Source organism: Sciurus vulgaris (genome assembly GCF_902686455.1).
Source record: "Sciurus vulgaris genome assembly, chromosome: 4".
In the NCBI taxonomy this organism is placed as follows: domain Eukaryota; kingdom Metazoa; phylum Chordata; class Mammalia; order Rodentia; family Sciuridae; genus Sciurus; species Sciurus vulgaris.
In genome coordinates this window covers 115,041,267-115,063,938 of record NC_136464.1, presented here as the reverse complement: position 1 = coordinate 115,063,938, position 22,672 = coordinate 115,041,267, and the positions used below count along the sequence as shown (strand labels likewise).

Sequence of the window (22,672 nt, the reverse complement as noted above, 5' to 3'; positions counted from 1 at the left end):
AGTCGGCTGGGACAGAGAGTGTGGTTCAGTGGTTGAGCACTTGCCTACCATGAACAAAGCTCAATTATTGGCATTATAAAAACAAAAATAAACAAAAACAAGGTCTGGAAGGATATATATGAAAACGTAAGTAGCAGAAGTAGGTATATATGGTGATAACAAGGAAGTGGGAATGAACTTTTTACTTTTTAGTGTAGTTTTATCCCTTCTATACCTCATTCCTATAAAGTCCATGTATTAATTGAGGTTTAAATTAAAAAAGGGTAAAAACATTCTTCCTAAGCATTTTATCAACAGAAAAACTATGAACTACATTAATATATCATTCACACTGTTCCTTATAGATCAAAAAGCATTTTATATACCTTATTTATTATGAATTCACAATAATGGTATGATGTAACTTATTTATAAATAATTTGCACAAGAATCCTCAATTAATAGATGAAAGAGCAAGAAATTAACTCAGACTTTCTGAGTGAACACATGATCTCTGAATTGCATCAAGTGACTTTCCATTCTGCCATGGTAACCCCAAGAGCACAGTGCAACTTTAAATGTAGAATGGGGATGGTCAAGCAATTTGACAGAGATGCTACTTGGACACGCAAATCTTCTACTTAGTTTCTCAAGTATTAAAGTAATGCTTTCTGGGCCAGCACTATCCTTAACTTTCTCTTCATCTTCTAATTCCTTCACATATGCACTCAGACTTGACTTAATATAAAAGCTATCATTTATTTCAGAAATGGGAAGGCCACATCAACTAGGCATCACAGGTGACATCTCCATTATTCCACTTAAAGTATATATTATTTTTGGCGTAGAATATAAATGCTAATACAGAAGCATATCTGAGTTCATAAAGCTATACTGAGATAAATTCCTAGAAGACAGCAGATAAATATTAAATGTCAAAATTAAACAATGCTAAATAGAAAAGTTGAAATTTTAAAAAATAGCTTACCACTGAGACAGTTCTTGCAAAAGATCTCTTCAAAATGTGTACAGGTTCACTGGTTTGTTGTTTGCCTTTTGAAGCACTGCCATCACTGGTTGGAAGTCTGAAGGTAACAGATACACATAAAGTGATGGTGAAAAATCCAGTGGCAACACACAGTTTTGCAGTAGTGAAATGATTAAATTATACATTTAATATTTTCAGGGGGGAAGCAGGTAAAAAGCCAATAAGGAGCTTTTTGGAAACACTTTCCAACACTTAAAGTTTTTAGGATACCAGACACTTTCTTTAAATTCTACCTGGGTAAGACTACGATACAGAGGCTTTCTCCTCCTCTTAGTAGAGAACATATGTAACTAAAGTTCTGCAACAACACTACTATTTAATGCTATTATCAAAAAGTTATTCAACCAATAGTAGCTAGGAAGAGTCCAAGACAACTTATGTTCATAAAGCTACATGTTACAAACAATGACTACAACAGATTGCATTTAAAAACAATTCTGTAGTACCTAAAAGTGCAAACAAAAAACAAACAGAAAACACTCTTCTTGGGAAAAATGAGGTTTGTAACACTCATGTTCTTTAAGCAATTATTTGGAAGGAAGATATGGGAGGAAGAGAATTCTTGTTCTAGAGGCATTTCTTCTGAGTTTTTATTACATAAAGTAAGAATGATGACATTTTCAGTGAGGGTTACATCCATTTCAATTTTTTATTCTAATACTACAGTAATATAGAAATATACAAATGCATAGGTATATGCCTCCAAACATCTGAATAACCACACATTAATTAAAATTCTTATATGTTAAAAATGTCACACAAAAATTTTGTTATTTAATATTTCAATTAAAGGTGGAAATTTATCAACTGTAAGGGATTTTCCAACTCCTTCCACCACAAGATATGTAAGAAACATAACACTAAGGTAAACTGATCAAGCCTACATCTAAAGTACTCCACCCCACAACCAATTACATTTCTTTAAGACCAATTTGGATGAAATTGGTAAAAATAAAGACAAATTTTAAAAATAAGTTATGAAAATATGATTACAGGCATGATACTATCAATTTGAATCTTTTTACGCAAAGTTTAAAATTAAGCCTGATACATAAATGTTTAAAAACATGCAAATTAATAACTTTTTGTTAAATCAGCTACATTTTCACCAGCGTATTATAATTTCTAAGTGGCTTCAATAATTTTCCTTTATCTTGCCACATATTTTATAATGATTCTACTTCAGTATAGCAAATGAATAAACCACATTAATATGCTAAATAAATATAATACAAGTATAAATATGCTAAATACCTGTATAATAATTGAGGTATCTGACCAGCATTAACATCTGTACCATTATTTGATTTCTTTGAACTCTTAAACTGGAAAACAACCCTAGGAAGAGAAAAATAATGATGCCTAAAACAACATGATCTAAGATTCATTAAAGGAACTAAGAAATTAATAATCATGCTTTCAAATCTTATATTAGTGAAAATTATTCATTTCTTACAGAAAAAATAAAACCATAAGTACTGTCCTGATTTTAACTATGACTGAATCAGCAAAATGAAGGAACTGAACCTAATTAGGAACTCTACGTAAATAGGTGTCCTGTTCAGTCCTAGTCCTCCACTTCAGCTTTCAGGACAATAGTATACTAACAAAAAATTTCCACTTACAAACATATAAAATTTATTTGACTAGGTGCATTATAAGCTTTGCCTTAAAGTTCCAAAATATTCCAAGTTTGACTGAGTTGTATATGGAAATGAAACAGTCCAGGGTTGAAACATTCTCCTCAGTTCTAGCACACAATCTTAGCGTAAGTTGAAAGGGATATATACAACAGATTTAATTTTCCTACAGCAGGCTCCTTGAATATTCAGCAACATAGAGTTCACTTAATAAATCAGTCTGGATTTTGTTTTTTGTCAGCTCTGATTTTGAGTTGAACTAAACTGAAATATACTGATACATAATTGTACCTATTTATTTCAAATAGTTTATGCTAAGTATAATAAGGAATAAACTGAATTCTCTTACAAATGATAGTTATTCCTAACTCATGAATCAGAGTAAGAGTATGAAAAATGCTGGATTTAGAGTCAACAGATTTCAGGTCCAGATTTGGCTGTGCCACATGATAACCACAGAACTCCAAGTAAATCATTTCCCTTTTTGTTTCTCTAGTCCCCTCAGTACAAAATAATCACTGCTTCACAAAATTACTGAGTGTACCAAATGAGATAATATATATGCAAATGTTTTATAAACTAAAAACCAATATATAAAGTTACTTTTAAAAAGAAAAAATTTGCCTATATTTCATAAAAACAATACCATCTCATACCACAGAAGCTTTGCAATTTATAAAGTGTTTACATATGCACTGTTGAATTTAATTGCAAATAAGTTTCTTTTTTATGGTTCCAAACTCCTCAATATCCTTGTCAACCTCCTCTATATAATTTCTAATTTAGTAACAAAACTTTCAAGTAATTTAATACTCATAAATACCTACATATGCTGTCTTACATGAGCAAAGAACAGGAGTCTTAGTATTTTCCTGTTCCGTCTAGAGTTTAATTTGGTATATATGGTTACTGGCATATGATGTTACAAAAACTTAATTTTTAGCAGTTACATTATGTTCTAATCACATGAAGCTTTTTATCCTGCTGAAAGTCCTCTGAGTCTTTGAAAGAATATTTCCCAGATGAAAATGAGAATTGTTTGGCAAGACTTCAATATTCTGCTTACCCATCATCTGTTGTAATAGATGCTTGTCCATGAGAACCACAGTCACTGCTGGGTCCTGATACTCGAGCCCATGCTACATACCACCATCCTGCTTGCAGGAGAACTGGTTCATCAAACATCATTGCGTATTTTTCTCTGAGAAAGATTAGTGAGTCAAAGACAATGCCTTTGCACTTCCCTGTCACATATATTTATTTTTTAAATCCTTTATACTCAAGTCATAAAATAATCATATTTTAGAATTTTTGTCAGACAGCATTAAAAACCCTCCCTATGCAAAGTCTAGACATGACCATAAATGAGTTAACAGTTACTTGTGTTATGCGGATAGATCTCTTCTTCTTGGATTCTACAACATGCTTATAAAACTTTTCTCTTAAGACAAACATTTTGAGAAAATGAAAATCTGAACTTTAGTTTTAAAGTTTATTCATTCTGCTAAAGTATTCTGAGAGACAGCAAGCTAGGAAAATGGCACTGGAGTGAAGTCCAGCATTCAAAGTCTGGCCTTGTGACTTGCCAGCTGGGAGACTCTGGGCAAGTTACTATATCTTCTGTGTACCTCAGTTTCTTTATCTGAAAACTGGGGTGAAAATAATGTCTAGTTCATTGAGCTGTTTTGGGGACTGAATTCATCAAATATATGGAAATGAACATGTCACACATGTTCCTGTAACTACACATAAAAGTATATTGATTTTAGAGGGAAAAAAAAGACTTGTATATAAATAAGGACATCTGCTAAAGGTCATAGCAAATTACCAAGTTTTAGGTAACAGAGTAGAAGGAACTGTTTGTAGCTAGGATTAAGAAGAATAAAAAGTCTTAAAGGAAGTAGGAGAATGCTATGAACAAATTTGCAGAGGTGAGAAAGTATAAGAGAGGACTGGAAAAAGGCAGGGTGTCTGTTTCATTACTGTGTTATGATAGATGGGAGAAGAGTAATAGGCAGAAGGTCAAAAAAGTATGTCAATGCTACCCTTGAGAGTCTGGGCTTCATTAAAAGGCTAATGAAGAAAAACCAGATGCCTTCTTACACATATCTTTGGCTCATAATCACATACTGAAAAGTAAATGGTAAATGCCAATGTCATAATCAAAGCTTGTGAAATTTAGTTAACTGATTAAATTTTTCTGAAATTTCCCCTCATGATCACTTGTATAAAACATTAAGAATTACTGAAAATTATCTGTTGATATTGGCTAATACCTAAAATGAAGAAATAGTCAGTTTTCTTCAGATTCACTCTTTAGGTTGTCAAAAGTATATATCTGGTAAAAGCAAAATCAATGTCTTACTATCATTCTTATTTCAGAAAATACACATTTTCAATAGAAAAAAGTCTATAAATAGTCCCACAAGTTTTCTTAACACAGTTATTGTTGTGAAGTATAGTATACTATTATTATTACAAAACTCGGGTTATATTTTTTTCCCCACCATATTATTCCCTGTCTCAGACCACTAACTTGTCATAGCATAGTGTTGAGATAATTCTTAGGATTACATGGAGGCAGATAAAACCTACATTTCTATTTATGAACCTTCGTAAAAAACCAAGAGCCTTCAGTAAAGCTGGTCACCTTATAAAGTGTGTTATTGTCAAGCATATTCTACTGGCATGACATCAGAGTACACAAGCGATCTAAATTGTGGCCTCGTATGACTACTTGACACTATATACAATGTTACAGGTAATAAATGAGTAAAACACTAACATACTGGGTGTTCTTTAAGAGATGCATGAAAACAAGAGTGCAAAATATATGCATACCTCTAGTTTTTGAACCAGTTTATTTATCTTGTAAAATAAAGTTGCAAAGAATATTATTATTAATCAAATATCATTAAAAGAGATATTTACATTTCCTAATGCAGTTATCTGCTGCCTAATGGTGTTTCAGTCAACACATAGATTGCATATAGGACTACTGCTATACCATATGGCCAACGTGTGAAACAGGTATACCATTTAGGTTTGTGTAGGTGCACTCCTTAATGTTCACACAAGGACAAAACTGTCTAATGATGCATTTCTCAGGAGTATCCTCATCACTAAGTGGGATATGACTACATAAATTTAATTTGTAAAAGCATATTCATAGCAGATTAAAACTTTTTAAAGTTATATTTACTTATTTATAAGTTTTTAATTTTAAGTAGGTAAGAATTACACTGAATAATGAACAAATCATTTACCTAGCAGCACAGTCATAAGCCAACACATCAGTTTCTGCAAGAAGGTCTCCATCAGTTTCATGATCTCCTCCATCAGGACCCAACTCAAATAGCTGCAGAAAAAAGAAAAATATATTTTTCCCAATCATTTTGTTATACAAATCTATTGACTAATATGTTTATAGTTTTGTGTATGTCCAATATACACTGAACTAATTATACAGAATATAAAAAATCTCACTCCTACTTTTTAAGTTTTTAATTATTTATTGCAATACAGAAACACATTTAAATTAAGAAACATAAATGACATTTTATGACCTATATTAATCTGTTTTCCTAATATATCTATTTATTATATCAAATGCTCTAAATAGCTCTATACTAGAAATTTTATATCTGATATAACAAAGTAAGAATATAGACATCTGAAGGAGGTGAGAGAACGTGACCAAAGAATTTTATCTCAGGGAGTTTCTAAATGAGGTAGACTCTTATGAACACTTGCTAGCTACAAGACCCTGGGACTTAGTTTCCTCATCCATAAAAAAAGGTTGGATTGTAAACAACATTACCCACCTCATACTAAATGTGAGAAAATTAAATAAAATGGTACTTAAAAATATTCAGAAAAATACCTAGCAAAAAGACTACAAAAAATATTAGCTGTAGAGAGAGAGAGGAATAAGAGGTGATAGGATCCTTTAAAAAGAGAAAAATCAAGTAATAAAAAATAGTTAAAAGTAATATGGCAGGTTGGAGATATGATATAGCTCAGTGGCAGAACACTTGCCTAGCATGTCTGAGGCACTAGGCTCCAACCCAGCACACTACGAGAGAGAGAGAGAGAGAGAGAGAGAGAGAGAGAGAGAGAGAGAGAGAGAGAGAGAGAGAGAGAGAGAGAAATAAAGAGAAAAGATATTAAATGGGAAGTGGTTCTGAGATTAAGTGAAAATAAAGGGAAGAGTGTTTTTTTTTTTTTTTTAAATGGACTAAAAAGTGTAAAAAAATACTTTTACTTTGGAGAATCATATTAGGTGAATTCTAAGAAAGGCAGCAAAACATCAAAAAGCATTAAAATTTACTGGGCAGGTATGGTCCTATATGTCTAAGTTTTTCAATTTTACACTAATGACCTGGAAATCTGTCTCTAGCAGGAATCTGATTCTCAAAAGTCACTGAATCCCCCAGGCGACTTGCTCTTATTAATACTAAAATGATTCAACTCTTCCTTTTCTTGCCTTACTTGCTCTGATTAACAGTACTTTCATCAAACTAGTCACTCATAAAAAACCTGGAATAATCTTTTTTTCTACATTTCTCTGCCATCACTATATGTATGTATTCTGTTCCCGGCATCAAGTCTTATCAACTTAACCATACTTCCTCTTACTGGCTGGACTACTTCCATAATGACTAATTAGTCTCCCCATTTCTATTCTCTCCTGGCTCTAACCCATGTTCTACAAAGGTGAAGGTGTTCACTTTCAATGTCTTAAATAGCTCTATACTAGAATTTTTAGTACTCTTAGAAAAATGCGTATCTAATCAGAATACTTTCTTAATCTAAAATATCAGTGGTTTCTCATCTCTGCAGCATGATAATAAGGGTCCTTAATGACTTGCCCCTAACCTGGCTCTCTTGCTTATCCTCAATAAGTATTTCTGAACATAAAGTATGTACCAGGCACAGTTCTGAGAACTGGGAATACAGTGAACAACACAAACAATGAGGACTACCAGGAGTAAGTTTGTGGAAGGGAAAAAGATTATATTTTAATAGGCTGAACAGGGAGTTGAGACATAAAGGTGATAAAGAAGTGAGCAAGGCTGGTGTGGAAGAGAGTTAAGTTAGAGGAAACAGCAAGAGCAAAGGTCCTGAGGCTTAACTGTGCTTGAACTGCCTAAGGAATAAGCAGGCCAGTATGCCAGATTAGAGTGAAGCAGTCAGTGAAACCTAAGGTCAGATAGGAGCTGGCAGTCAGTTCTGATGAGATCTTTTCAGTCCTTAAACAGCCTTTGATTTTTACTCTCATACAGGAAGACACATTATTCTAAATAGAGCAGTGACACACTTTGGTGTGCATTTTAAGAGACTCTGCTGGTCTGAGGATGCACTGAATGGGGCAAGGACAGAAGCAGGATAAAATGGGATGGGTACTTTAATAATCCTGGTGAGAATGGTTATGGCATGGAACAACTTGGTGGCAGTTTTTATAAGTGGTTAGATTCTGGATTTATTTTGAAAGTGAGACCAATAACATATACTGTTCAAGTGAAAGTAGGGAGTGAAAGGAAGAGAGAAACTAAAGATGACTGCAGGATTTTGGGCTTGAACAGCTGGAAAAAATCATGTTAATGCCATTCTGAGTCAGTTAACTGAGATGAGGAAGATTGTGGGAATAGAACATTAAGAATATCAGAAACATAGTTTTGAACATATTACCTACAAAATGTCTATTAGACATTAAGTGGAGACAGAGTAGACAGTTGTGTGTGTGTGTATATGTGTGTGTGCATGTATGTGTGTGTATACATATATATCACTTTGGAGATCAGGGAAGAAGTCTTTAAGTGTGGAAGTCCCTAAAGAAAAAATATTTAGAGCCATGAGGCTGGCATCGTATGGGGATGACTATTCTTCCCACTTTTGTTTATTCATTCATTCATTCATTCATGCATTCATTCATATTTTTGTTGTATTTTACTGGTTCGTTTTGATTATATACAGCATTAGGATTCATTTTGACATAATTATAAAAGTATGGAATATAATTTTCTCTAATTCAGTCCCCAGTACTTACCCTTTCCCTCCCTCTGTTTCATTCATTCATTTTTTGACACAGGAACTTGCCATATTGTTCAGGCTAGTTTGGAACTCATGGGCTCAAACCACTCTCTTGCCTCTGCCTCCTGAGTAGCACGGACTATAAGAATGCACCACCATGCCTGTCCAGCATGATTTAAAAAATGTCCAAAAGATAACTTACTAGCAAGAGACTACAAAATGTACCTACCAGCAGGACAGAACAAAAATGAAGTATGGTGCCTTGGGAGCCAAGAGAATCAAGTATTTTGAAGAGTTCAATAAGGTAAGATTTGGCTGACTTGTTAAGGAAGGTGAGGACTGAGCCATGATCACTGGGCTTCAGCAATATAAACGGCATCAGTGAGCCGGGAGTGGAGAGGCACACCTGTAATCCCAGTGACTCAGGAGGCTAAGGGAGGAGGATCATAAGCTTAAGGCCAGCTTCAGCAACTTAGTGAAACCCTCAGGAACTTAATGAGACTGTCACAAAATAAAACAAAAAAGAATGGGGGCTTTCAAGATGGCGGCCTAGAGGGTGGCTGCATTTCATGCTGCTCCAGGACTCAGGATTCAAAAGAGGAGATATTGAGACACTTGGGACCAACTCAAAGCAGCCGGGTGAGTCTCACCCAATGGGAAGGCGTCCCGGATGGGACGGTGGTCCCGGAACGCAGGAAACTTTGTGAAGTAGAGCTGCCGGCGAGACGCCCCTCCCCCCGCTGAAGCAGTGAACTCGGACAACTGGGAGTGCCGTAAAGGAGGCCGCTCGGCACAGCGCTGGGACTCGGAGCAACCACTGGGGCTCCGGCGGCTGCCCAGGGGAGGAGTGGCGAGGAGAGCTGTGTGGACTCAGACCACCGGGGCCTGCCCTGAGGAGGAGGAGGAGGAGCGTGGCCACTTGGATTCGGAGTGACTGCACCAGAGCCACAGGCGGTTGCCAGAGGAGAAGCCGCACGGCGAGCAGTTTGGACCCAGAACGACGCTTCTGAACACCGGTGCCTGCCGTGGGGACGACGAGGAGGAGGAGCGTGGCCGCTTGGATTCGGGGTGACTACACCAGAGCTGCAGGCGGTTGCCAGAGAAGGGGCTGCGCGGCGAGCTGCTTGGACTCAGACCACTTCTGAACACCGGGGCCTACCCGGAGGAGAAGGAGGAGGAGGAGGAGGAGCGCGGCGGGTTGTTTGGACTCGCAGTGACTGCATTAGCGCTCCAGGCGGCTGCTCAGAGGAGAAGGCGAGTGGTGAGTTGTTTGGACTTAAAGCGACCGCTCCAGAACACAGGGGGGCTGCCTGGAGGAGAAGCGTGGTGGGTCGCTTGGTCTTGAGTGGCCGCACCAGAGCTCCGGGCGGTTGCCCAGAGGACCCGTGCAGCGGGTCACGTGGATTCAGAGCCACTCGGAGCGACCGCTCCTGAACACGCGGGGGGTTATCTGGAGAAGGAGGAGGAACGGGGAGGGTCACTTCGACTCGGAGTGATTGATTGCCCAGGCCTACGGGTGGTTGGTGGGAGGTGGAGGCACGCAGTGAGTTTCTTGGACTCCTAGTTACCGCACCGGAATACTGGGCGGCTGCCTGGAGGAAGAGACGTGTGGCGGGTCTCTGAGCGATTGTACAGGGCCCCAGGTGGCTGCTCAGAGGAGGGGCCGCATAGCCAGGCGATTGGGTGCAGAGCAGGGTCCCAGGATCTAGGAGGCTTCTGGGTGGAAGAGCCGCACAGAGACAGGCTTAGGGCAGAGCAAAGGTTCCAGAACTGCGGGCAGATTCTCTGAGGAGGGGCAGCCTAAGGAGATTCATCTGCAAAGGGTGAGGCTCCCAAGCCCAGGAGGTAGGGCCGGGCCCCTGGGAACTTTGCAGAGGAAGGCAGACCAGCCCAGGCGGTAGCTGTAAATTGAGGGGAACCTCTAGGAGGGAACTAACCAGCGAGACCTCCCCACCGGGTGAGTCTTCCCTGCCGGGTGAGGTTTCCCCACAAAGACGGTAAAACCAGAGACTCAGGCCCAAACAGGCCTTGCCTCAGTCCGCAGCCTAGGTCCCCTTTGGATGACCATTGGTCAACAAATGGAGGCACCTCTGCCCACTAGCAGGGAATATACCCCACCTGAAGGACACCACTCCTAGAGAGGCAGCTTCCTTGTGGAGCACGCATTATCAACTTCCTCCAAGACTTCAGCCTACTGAAGGCTAAGGGGGGATATATATAGAAATCTTCAGGGACATTGTAAGTCAATAGAGGAAATCTGCAATATCTCAGCAGTCCACTGAAACCTGAACAATATGAGAAAACAAGGAAAGAAAATGCTGCAAACAAATCTAGATGTTACATCAATAAAACCCGATGACAGCATGGCAGAAGAAATGACAGAAAAGGAGTTCAGAATGTACATAATTAAAATGATCAGAGAAGCAAACGATGAGATGAAAGAGTAAATGCATGCACTGAATGATGAGATGAAAGAGCAAATGCAAGCATTGAATGACACCAATCGACAGTTAAAAGAGCAAATACAGGAAGCAAAAGATCATTTCAATAAAGAGTTAGAGATATTGAAAAAAAAACAAACAGAAATCTTTGACATGAAGGAAACAATAAACCAAATTAAGAACTCCATAGAAAGCATATCCAATAGGATAGAACACCTGGAAGACAGAACCTCAGACATTGAAGACAAAATATTTAACCTTGAAAACAAAGTTGAACAAACAGAGAAGATGGTAAGAAATCATGAACAGAATCTACAAGAACTATGGGATATCATGAAAAGGCCAAATTTAAGAATTATTGGGATTGAGGAAGGCCTAGAGAAACAAGCCAAAGGAATGAACAATTTATTCAATGAAATAATATCAGAAAATTTCCCAAATCTGAAGAATGAAATGGAAAATCAAGTTCAAGAGGCTTATAGGACTCCAAATACACAAAATTACAACAGACCCACACCAAGGCACATTATAATGAAATTACCTAACATACAAAATAAAGACAGAATTTTAAAGGCTGTGAGAGAAAAGAACCAAATTACATTCAGGGGGAAACCAATACGCATATCAGCAGATTTTTCAATCCAGACCCTAAAAGCTAGAAGGGCCTGGAACAACATTTTTCAAGCCCTGAAAGAAAATGGATGCCAACCAAGAATCTTATACCCAGCAAAACTTACCTTCAAATTTGACGATGAAATAAAATCCTTCCATGATAAACAAAAGCTAAAAGAATTTACAAAAAGAAAGCCAGCATTACAGAACATTCTCAGCAAAATATTCCATGAGGAAGAGATGAAAAACAAAGAAGCAAATCAGCAAAGGGAGGAATTATCCTAAAGGAATTGTCAAATAAAGGAGGAAACAAGTTGTGTCAAACAAATAAATAAATAAAATTTAAAAAATGAACCAAATGACCGGGAAACCAAATCATATCTCAATAATAACCCTGAATGTTAATGGCCTGAATTCATTAATCAAAAGACATAGACTGGCAGATTGGATTAAAAAGAAAGATCCAACAATATGTTGCCTGCAAGAGACTCACCTCATAGAAAAAGATACCCATAGACTAAAGGTGAAAGGATGGGGAAAAACATACCATGCACATGGACTCAGCAAAAAAGCTGGAGTATCCATCCTCATTTCAGATAATGTGGACTTCAAGCCGAAGTTAGTCAGAAGGGATAAAGAAGGTCATTTCATACTGCTTAAGGGAAGCATAAATCAGCAAGATATAACAATCATAAACATCTATGCCCCAAACAGTGGCTCATCCATGTATGTCAAACAAATCCTTCTCAATTTCAGAAACCAAATAGACCATAACACAATAATACTAGGTGATTTTAACACGCCTCTCTCACCACTGGACAGATCTTCCAGACAAAAATTGAACAAAGAAACCATAGATCTCAATAACACAATCAATAATTTAGACTTAACGGACATTTATAAAATATACCATCCAACCAAGAGCGAATACACTTTCTTCTCAGCAGCACATGGATCCTTCTCTAAAATAGACCATATATTATGCCACAAAGCTAATGTTAGCAAATACAAGAAGATAGAGACACTACCATGTATTCTATCAGATCATAATGGATTGAAGTTAGAAATAAATGAAAGAGTAAAACACAGAAACTATTCCACACCTGGAGATTAAACAATATGCTATTATATGATGAATGGATAACAGAAGATATTAGGAAGGAAATTAAAAAATTCTTAGAGGTAAATGAGAACAAAGAAACATCATATCAAAATCTCTGGGACACTATGAAAGCAGTACTTAGAGGGAAATTTATTTCATGGAGCACATTTAATAAAAGAAGTAAAACTCAACAAATAAACGACCTAACACTACAGCTCAAAGCCCTAGAAAAAGAAGAACAGAACAGCACCAAAAGTAGTAGAAGACAGGAAATAGTTAAACTCAGAGCTGAAATCAATGAAATTGAAACAAAAGAAACAATACAAAAAATTGACAAAATAAATAGTTGGTTCTTCGAAAAAATAAACAAAATTGATAAACCTTTAGCCACACTAACAAAGAGAAGACGAGAGAAAACCCAAATCACTAAAATTCGGAATGAACAAGGAAATATCACAACAGACAGGATTGAAATACAAAACATAATTAGAAGCTATTTTGAAAATCTATACTCCAACAAAATAGAAAATTTCGAAGACATCAACAGGTTTCTAGAGACATATGAATTGCCTAAACTGAACGAGGAGGACATACACAATTTAAATAGACCAATTTCAAGTACCGAAATAGAAGAAGTCATCAAAAGCCTACCAACAAAGAAAAGTCCGGGACCAGATGGGTTCTCAGCCGAGTTCTACAAAACCTTTAAAGAAAAGCTCATTCCAATACTTCTCAAAGTATTCCATAAAATAGAAGAGGAGGGAACTCTCCCAAACTCATTCTATGAAGCCAATATCACACTGATACCTAAACCAGACAGAGACTCATCAAGAAAAGAAAATTTCAGACCAATATCCTTAATGAACATCGACGCAAAAATTCTCAACAAAATTTTAGCAAATCGCATACAAAAATATATTAAAAAGATAGTGCACCACGATCAAGTGGGTTTTATCCCAGGGATGCAAGGTTGGTTCAACATCCGGAAATCAATAAATGTAATTCACCATATCAATAGACTTAAAGTCAAGAATCACATGATTATTTCAATAGATGCAGAAAAAGCATTTGATAAAATACAACACCCCTTCATGCTCAAAACACTAGAAAAAATAGGGATATTGGGAACATTCCTTAACATTGTAAAGGCCATCTATGCTAAGCCCATGGCTAATATCATTCTAAATGGTGAAAAACTGAAAGCATTCCCCCTAAAAACTGGAACAAGACAGGGATGCCGTCTTTCACCACTCCTATTCAACATCGTTCTTGAGACTCTAGCCAGAGCAATTAGACAGACCAAGGAAATTAAAGGAATATGAATAGGAAAAGAAGAACTCAAACTATCCCTATTTGCGGATGATATGATTATATACTTAGAGGAACCAGGAAATTCCACCAGAAAACTGTTAGAACTCATAAGTGAATTCAGTAAAGTGGCAGGTTACAAGATCAATGCTCATAAATCCAATGCATTTTTATACATAAGTGAGGAATCCTCAGAAAGAGAAATTATGAAAACTACCCCATTCACAATAGCATCGAAAAAAATAAAATGCTTGGGAATCAATCTCACAAAAGAGGTAAAAGATCTCTACAATGAGAACTACAGAACACTAAAGAAAGATATTGAAGAAAACCTTAGAAGATGGAAAGATCTTCCATGTTCTTGGATAGGAAGAATTAATATTGTCAAAATGGCCATACTACCTAAAGTGCTATACAAATTCAATGCAATTCCAATTAAAATCCCAATGACGTACCTTACAGAAATAGAGCAAGCAATTATGAAATTCATCTGGAAGAATAAGAAACCCAGAATAGCTAAAGCAATCCTTAGCAGGAAGAGTGAAACAGGGGGTATTGCAGTACCAGATCTTCAACTCTACTACAAAGCAATAGTAACAAAAACAGCATGGTATTGGTACCGAAATAGAAAGGTAGATCAATGGTACAGAATAGAGGACACGGACACAAACCCAAATAAATACAATTTTCTCATACTAGACAAAGGTGCCAAAAATATGCAATGGAGAAAAGATAGCCTCTTCAACAAATGGTGCTGGGAGAATTGGAAATCCATATGCAACAGAATGAAACTAAACCCATATCTCTCACCATGCACCAAACTAAACTCAAAATGGATTAAGGACCTCGGAATCAGACCAGAGACCCTGCAGATTATAGAAGAAAAAGTAGGTCCAAATCTTCACCTTGTTGGTCTAGGATCAGACTTCCTTAACAGGACTCCCATAGCACAAGAAATAAAAGCTAGAATCAACCACTGGGATAGATTCAAACTAAAAACTTTCTCTCAGCAAAGGAAACTATCAGCAATGCGAAGAAAGAGCCTACAGAGTGGGAGAATATCTTTGCCAATCATACTTCAGATAGAGCACTAATCTCCAGAATCTATAAAGAACTCAAAAAACTTTACTCCAAGAATTCAAATAATCCAGTCGACAAATGGGCTAAGGAAATGAATAGACACTTCACAGAAGAAGATCTACAAGCAATCAACAAACATATGGAAAAATGTTCAACATCTCTAGTAATAAGAGAAATGCAAATCAAAACCACCCTAAGATTCCATCTCACCCCAATTAGAATGGCGATTATCAAGAATACGAGCAACAACAGGTGTTGGCGAGGATGTGGGGAGAAAGGTACACTCATACATTGCTGGTGGGGATGCAAATTAGTGCAGCCACTCTGGAAAGCAGTGTGGAGATTCCTTAGAAAACTTGGAATGGACCCTCCATTTGATCCAGCTATCCCACTCCTTGGCCTATACCCAAAGGACTTAAAATCAGCATACTACAGAGATACAGCCATATCAATGTTCATAGCTGCTCAATTCACAATAGCCAGACTGTGGAACCAACCTAGATGCCCTTCAATTGATGAGTGGATAAAAGAAACTGTGGTATATATATACAATGGAATATTACTCAGCCATAAAGAATGATAAAATTATGGCATTTGCAGGCAAATGGATGAAATTGGAGAATATCATGCTAAGTGAGATAAGCCAATCTCAAAAAGCCAAAGGACGAATGATATCGCTAATAAGTGGAGGATGACCCATAATGGGGGGGAGGAAAGGGTTAGTGTTAGGGTTAGAGTTAGGGTTAGGGAGGGGGGCAAGTATGGAGGAAGGAACTACTGTATAGAGGGTAAAGAGGGGTGGGAGGGGTGGGGGGAAGGGAAAAATAACAGAATGAATCAAACAACATTACTCTATGTAAATTTATGATTACACAAATGGTATGCCTTTATGCCATGTACAAGCAGAGAAACAACATGTATCCCATTTGTTTACAATAAAAAAAAAAAAAAAAAAAAAAAAAAAAATGGGGATGTAGTTCAGCAACCCTGGGTTCAGTCCCTAGTACAACCACCAACATCATCATGATCACCATCAATAAAAGTAATCACTGTCCTTGACAAGAGTAATTTCATAGGAGTAGTCGGGGCATAAACCTGATTGGAATGGTTTAAGAAAGATTAGGATGAGAAAATGAAGACAAATTATAGAAAATAAGGAATATACACAGGGATCAGCTAGATGGCTAATATAAGACAAATGGTTTTAAACTGGGATAATGATAGAAGAGACACTTTTGGGAAGAGGAAAAAGATGACAGAGAACCTATTAAGAAAGATATCTAGGTCTCTGGTTTATGTAGCAAACATATGGTGGATGGTACTATTCATGAGAGAGGAATTCCTGAAAGAGCCAGACCTTTAGGGAAAAGCATGAATTCAGTTAAGAAGTCTGAGGTGGAGATATATATTTGGAGATCATGGAATGCTGATGGTTATTGAAACCTTGGGTTTGGAAGAGAATGCCTAGGAGAAAATATAGAATGAAGGCAAAAGAACTTGGGTTGAACTACGTTCACATAGAAGAGAATGAACCTACAGAGGGACAGAAGACCAGTAAGGAGATGAAAACAGAACAAAACAAAGGACAAAGGACTAGACAGAAAATGGATACCTTAGAGAGGTGAAGGGAGGTAATTTAAAAAAAAAAAAAAAAAAAAGGATTAAATGCTATTAAAAGGCCATAGTCCATTTGTTGAATAATACAAAGGCAAGACTACTTCCAAAGAAGAGAGCAGTGAGACAGGATGTGAGATTGAAAAAAGGCAGGGTCAATCTAAAACAATATATATGGAAGGTCACTACTGAAGATAAAGTCCACTATGGTGTTCGACTCTAGGAAAAATGAACAAACAAGCAAAACATCCCATGGCCAGGAAAAGGAAAAATATATATCCTTTTGATGACCTTATTACATATTGCCAAACAAAACTACATAACTCAGTTTGCTTCTCTATCTTGACAATGAATTAGATCATCCTAAAATAACCATTGTGACAGAGTTGCATTAAAATGATGCAAACACTAAACTACTGGTTTTCTTAGTATCAATGTACATGCTGCAGGTACCCTTAATCATTATTTAATTTCTATAATTCATGCAACTATAGGGTATTTTAAATTTTTACTTACTCCATTCTTATACTGTCTGCATTTTAGTATATGTATTATAATTGTAATCAGAATTAAGCAAATATTTTAAAAAGTTTTATCAGTTATAGTTGGCCTCTATGGAAAGTATCCTCAAAAACCATCACTGTAAGACCTTTTACCTAATAATATAATTTTTAGATAACATTGAGAAAACTAAGAAAATACTGCCTGAACAGATGAAATTTAACTAACATTTTTGCAAAGACTAAAATTAAGGTACAAACTATTCAATTTTTTCTTTTAAAAGCAAAATCAGATAATTTGAGAAGCAGAATATTCAAGTTCATGGTGAATTTTCAAAGAATAGACACATTTTGCTTAGGATAACCGTCAGTCCTCTTGGAGATGAAAAGGTGTGATAAACTAACAACTCTAAATTATTTTAGTTTCATTGACAGAATCTATCCCTTCTGTTCTCTTATTTTATCCCTGGTCTCTAAAATAACATTAACTGATAACCATGTCTGTTTACATAATATTTGGCACTAAAAATGCTAGACTTTTTAGCTACATCAGAATGTCCCTACATCAAAACCATTGTGGTTCCTATTATTAAAACAGCTATAAAAGGCATCACATAAAAAGGTGCTGTTATTCTTAGACCACTAAGAAGTTCTAGGCACCCACATAAAAAGATCTGCTATTCCCAGACCACTGGCACAAAGGACTGAAACCGCCAGTCTCTTTTTCAGTCTTAAACTACTAAAAGATCATTTTCCTTTCCTTTCCTTCCTTCTTACTGAGTTTTTATTTTTTAATGAGTTACTGATCTTAGCAAAGTCCTCTATCTCCTTCTAAAAGGGAGCATTAAGAACAACAAAAAAACCAAGTCAACATTATTGCTCAAGATTTTAGCAATGTCTCCTTTATCTTTTTAAATAAGGGGACATTAAAAAAAATAATAAAAATGAAAGATAAGAAGAAGCACTGAAAAATAAACTATGTCAAACTGACATCTTCAAACAAAACAGGGCTTGATAGCTATAAACTTTACCTTAATTTTAGCAGTATATTCTCCTCGACCTCCAAACAGACCAAGACCACCAAGTAAAATATCAGTGTCAGCACTAAAACGTATAGCTTCTACTGAATGGGCAGAGTAACCCCAGCCACCTCCATGACCTAGAAGATAGAAATCTTGTATTTTAAAATATCCATATGCATTTCACTTAGAAGGTAATATTTCCTAAATTTAAGTATACATACTTTCAAACCTGTTTACTACACTATAATCTTCTTTGGAATAAACTTTCATGACTGCCTGAGTCTCCTCCTCTGTATTTGCAATGCCCATTTTTAAGTCCTGCATAGTAGCCAAGGTATCAAGACAACCTAAAACAACAAATAAAATTCAACTCCTTGTAATTAAAATTTCCTATAGCATTGACAATATTAAATATTACAGGGGATACATTAAAATAAATAAGTAAACTCAAAATGTAATCATCAAATTTATCCTAATCTTTAAACACTTTCATACAATATTTACAACAAATAAAAAGTCTCCTTTGAGTGGGTATTATCATGCTTGATGACAAAATTTTGCATAAAACAAACTCTGAAAAGTTGGAATCGCTTAACCTTTGAGTCTTTACCAAGGTTCTTTCTTTTATCAAACACTTTAAATTACTTTGATTCCTAAAGCACTATTTGAGCAAAACACATTAGCCTAAAATAACATTAACTGATGCTAGTTTTAAAAGTTTACCATGGTTACCAAATGAAATCTGAGAAAAATAGAAACAAAGAATTAGATAAATATACAAATTTAAATACTCTGAAAGAAACCCTAATCCTCAGCACAGCACACACGCTTAATGCAAATTAGCTACGCATAAAATAGTAACCCTACCTAAAATGTGCAAAGCTGCATGAGATCGAGTAGTAAGAGCCCTGGATCCTGTTGGTAGGGCAAGTTCAGGACTTAGAATACTACATCTGGACTGCATATCTGTTCCAGAGGGAAGTCTGGCATCAGCAACCACTGCATTGTAACACCACAGTTCTCTGGTATTTGGACGAAACCTTTCAAGAAAAAATATCACAGCATCTCAACATGTAGTTTCCTTTGAAAATTTTCTGAACTATAATGATACAGTCATTTAAACAGTAAAAAATGAACTCATTATTTTCCATAACTGTTAAATATTTAAAGCAATTTATATTACTACAGAAAATATCAGAAAAGTAGAACACAATGCTTCACAAAAATACAATTATACACTTGAAAATTCATGCATATACATAAACATAAAGCCTTTGTACAACAAAAAAAAAAACATTAAAAAGTTTAAAGACAAGGTGAAAGAAAATATGTGAAAAATACACAAGACAAAATTACAATATCCACAGTGCATAAAAATATCTAAAAGCAATAAGAGATAATAATCCAATAGCAAAAATGGGCAAAGGACATGGAAAGTTTTTGTCAGGAAGAAAGCATAAATAAAATGGATGGAGATATACAACCTCACTAACAAATAAAAAAACATCAATTAAAAAATAAGGAACTCACAATATTCTCCTGCCATATATATACATTTTCCTTATCTTTTTCAGAATAAAAATCCTCAAAAAGCTCTTTCCATTTCTTTTCTTTTTTTTTTTTTTTTTTTTTGTGGTGCTGGGGATTGAACCCAGGGCCTTGTGCTTACAAGGTACACAGTCAACCATCTGAGCTATATCCCTAGCCCTCTTTGCATTTCTTGCTCTCTTTTTAGGAGGTAAAGGAAAAGTAAATGGGCAGTTGTGATTTAATGAATATAGTTTCCACTTTGCAAAATGAAAAATCTCTGAACATCTACTGTACAATAATGTGAACATATCTAATGCTACTGTATTTTAAATAAATACTAAGTAGCAAGTTTTATATTGTATTCTTTACCATAACTAAAAATCTCAATATTATTTTCAAAAAGTATTTAAAATAGTACTTGTCACAAATAAATTCTATGAAAATAACCTCTATAATTTCAATCAATATTAGCACACTATTGCTTTTGAGAAGTCCTATTAATCTAATTGGTGTCCTATGATATGATAATTCTTTTCTCTTTAGTTCCTTTTAAGATTTTCTATTTTTAGTGTTCTATAGCTTCACTAGTACGTTTCTTCATTGTAGATAATGAAAATACATAGTTCTAATATCTGAAGATTTAAACTTTTTTTTTTTGGTTTTAGAAATTCTTTAGGCATTGCCTTTGCAAATACTGCTTCTTTGTTATCTCTTCTGTCTCCTTGGACCCCATTATTTCCTTTCTGGTTGTCTATTAGATTATCTCATTAAATTCTTCAAATATCTACAGTTTCCTATTTTTTATATTTTTTTCTCTCTGTCATTCTGGCTAATGTCCTTTGATGTTTACTCTTCTTCTGTTCAAAATCTCCTGATCCATCCATTTTTATAAGAAACTAGTCCTGCAGCTAGGGGTGTAGGTCAGTGGTACACTGATGCCTAGCATGTAAGAGGTAAAAAGAAAAAAGGGAGGAAAAGAAGGAAAGGAAGGGGAAAAAAGGGAGGGGCAGAAATAAGGAAGGAAGGAAGAAGGGAGGGAAGGAAGAGAAAGGACTACTCTTCATTTGTAAAAATGTTACTTCATTGTTTTCAAATATGCCTCATCGTTTTGTTTCATTTTGAATCTCTGCCATTTTCAACTGTACACATAATTTATTTCTCTGACAATTCTAAGATATGAAAATGATCTTGCTGCTTATTCTGTTTCACTTCACTAGCAATAATATTCCTTACATTAATTAATCTTAGGCTTTGGGATCTAGTTTGATTGACTCATGCTTCTTTAGAAACCTCAGAGCCTAAATGGAGGAGGCTTTTCAATGAAGGTGTCACTTACTTTCTGTAGGGACAAAGAGACATTACTTATCCCACTTTAGCATTATTTCAGAACCAGAGGCTTAATCTGAGAGTTCCAGTATCATTTTCTATCTCCTTCATTTTGCAGATGGCACAATACTTATTTTTTATTTATTTATTTTATTTTATTCTATCTATCTTTCTATCTACCTACCTACCTACCTACCTACCTACCTACCTACCTACCTACCTACCTATTTATTTTTGCAGTGCTGGGGATTGAACCCAGGGCCTTGTGCTTGCAAGGCCAGCACTCTCCCAACTAAGCTATAACCCCAGCCCCATAATGCTTATTTTCTAAACTGCAAGGATGATATCTGCATTTTCCCTCAGTGAAATACTGTTTCGCATATGCTGGTTTCCCTTTTTTGAGGTGAGAGTGGTTTAGGGGATAGGGAAAGAACATTAGGGATTTCTTTGCCAGGTGTCAAGCAATGCCCTAAAATACAAAGTTTTGCCGGGTGTGGTGGCACACACCTGTAATCCCAGAGACTCTGAAGATTAAGGCAGGAGGATTTCAAATTAGAGGCCGGCCTCAGCAATTTAGAGAGATCCTGTCTCAAAAAATAAAAAGGACTGCAGATGTACGTTAGTAGTAGAGGGTTCCTGGGTTCAATACCCAATACAAAAAACATACACACACACACACACACACACACACACATATATATCAATATATATACACATATATATCAATAACATGTATATATGTATATATATATATATAAATATATATACAAAGTTTTTGTCTTTTTTTTTTTTTTTTTTTAAAGCGCAGGGCCTATCAAAAAAGTTCACCAAATTGCTAGAAGTGAAAATCCCCATTCATTCTCAAATCACATCACTCTAATTGTACATCTAATACTATAATGAAATTATTCTTCTCAAAGTTGCAAGTGACTCCCCCACCCTCAAATACTGGAGATTGAACCCAGGGCTTTATTCATTTCTAGACAAGTACTCTATCACTAAGTCACATCCCCAGTCTTTTTTTTTTTTTTTTAATTTTGCTTTTGAGACAGGGTCTCACTATATTGCTCAGTCTAGCCTTGAACTTACAATCCTCATGTCTCATGCCCAGTTGCAAATAAATTTTAAGTAGCCAAGTTCAATAGGATTTTTGATCATCAACCTACACAACCCCTCATCAGGGCTCAACGCCACTGAATACCCTCTTCTTGACTGACTCTCCGTTCCCCTTTCCATGGCAGCATACCTTCCTGGCTTTCTCTTATAGTTCTCTGACTCCTAACCTGTTCTTCCTCTCTACCTGACTTTTGGAAAGATACCAGGGCTTGGTCTAGACTCTTTTTGAAACATATATATGTATTTTTCCTGTCTTCTGTTCCACTGTGTCCCCTCTTCTCTTATAAAAGCTTTACAAGACTGTGAGTCCCAGAATATGGA

The 22,672-nt window shown here is 36.1% G+C and overlaps 1 protein-coding gene across 14 annotated transcripts in view; it reads right to left on the bottom strand.

The window, feature by feature from the left end:
- The window catches only part of MYCBP2 (MYC binding protein 2), a 273,950-nt gene that overhangs the window by 142,664 nt on the left and 108,614 nt on the right, over positions 1-22,672 (bottom strand). For all 14 annotated transcript variants that reach the window (XM_079138891.1, XM_079138897.1, XM_079138894.1 and 11 more), the window contains 7 exons: positions 19,247-19,419; positions 18,601-18,726; positions 18,389-18,516; positions 5,934-6,025; positions 3,734-3,868; positions 2,282-2,365; positions 968-1,064 (listed from right to left, as the gene is read on the bottom strand). In XM_079138891.1, the coding sequence (XP_078995017.1) occupies positions 968-1,064; positions 2,282-2,365; positions 3,734-3,868; positions 5,934-6,025; positions 18,389-18,516; positions 18,601-18,726; positions 19,247-19,419 (835 nt within the window). The remainder of the gene's footprint in view (positions 1-967; positions 1,065-2,281; positions 2,366-3,733; positions 3,869-5,933; positions 6,026-18,388; positions 18,517-18,600; positions 18,727-19,246; positions 19,420-22,672) is intronic.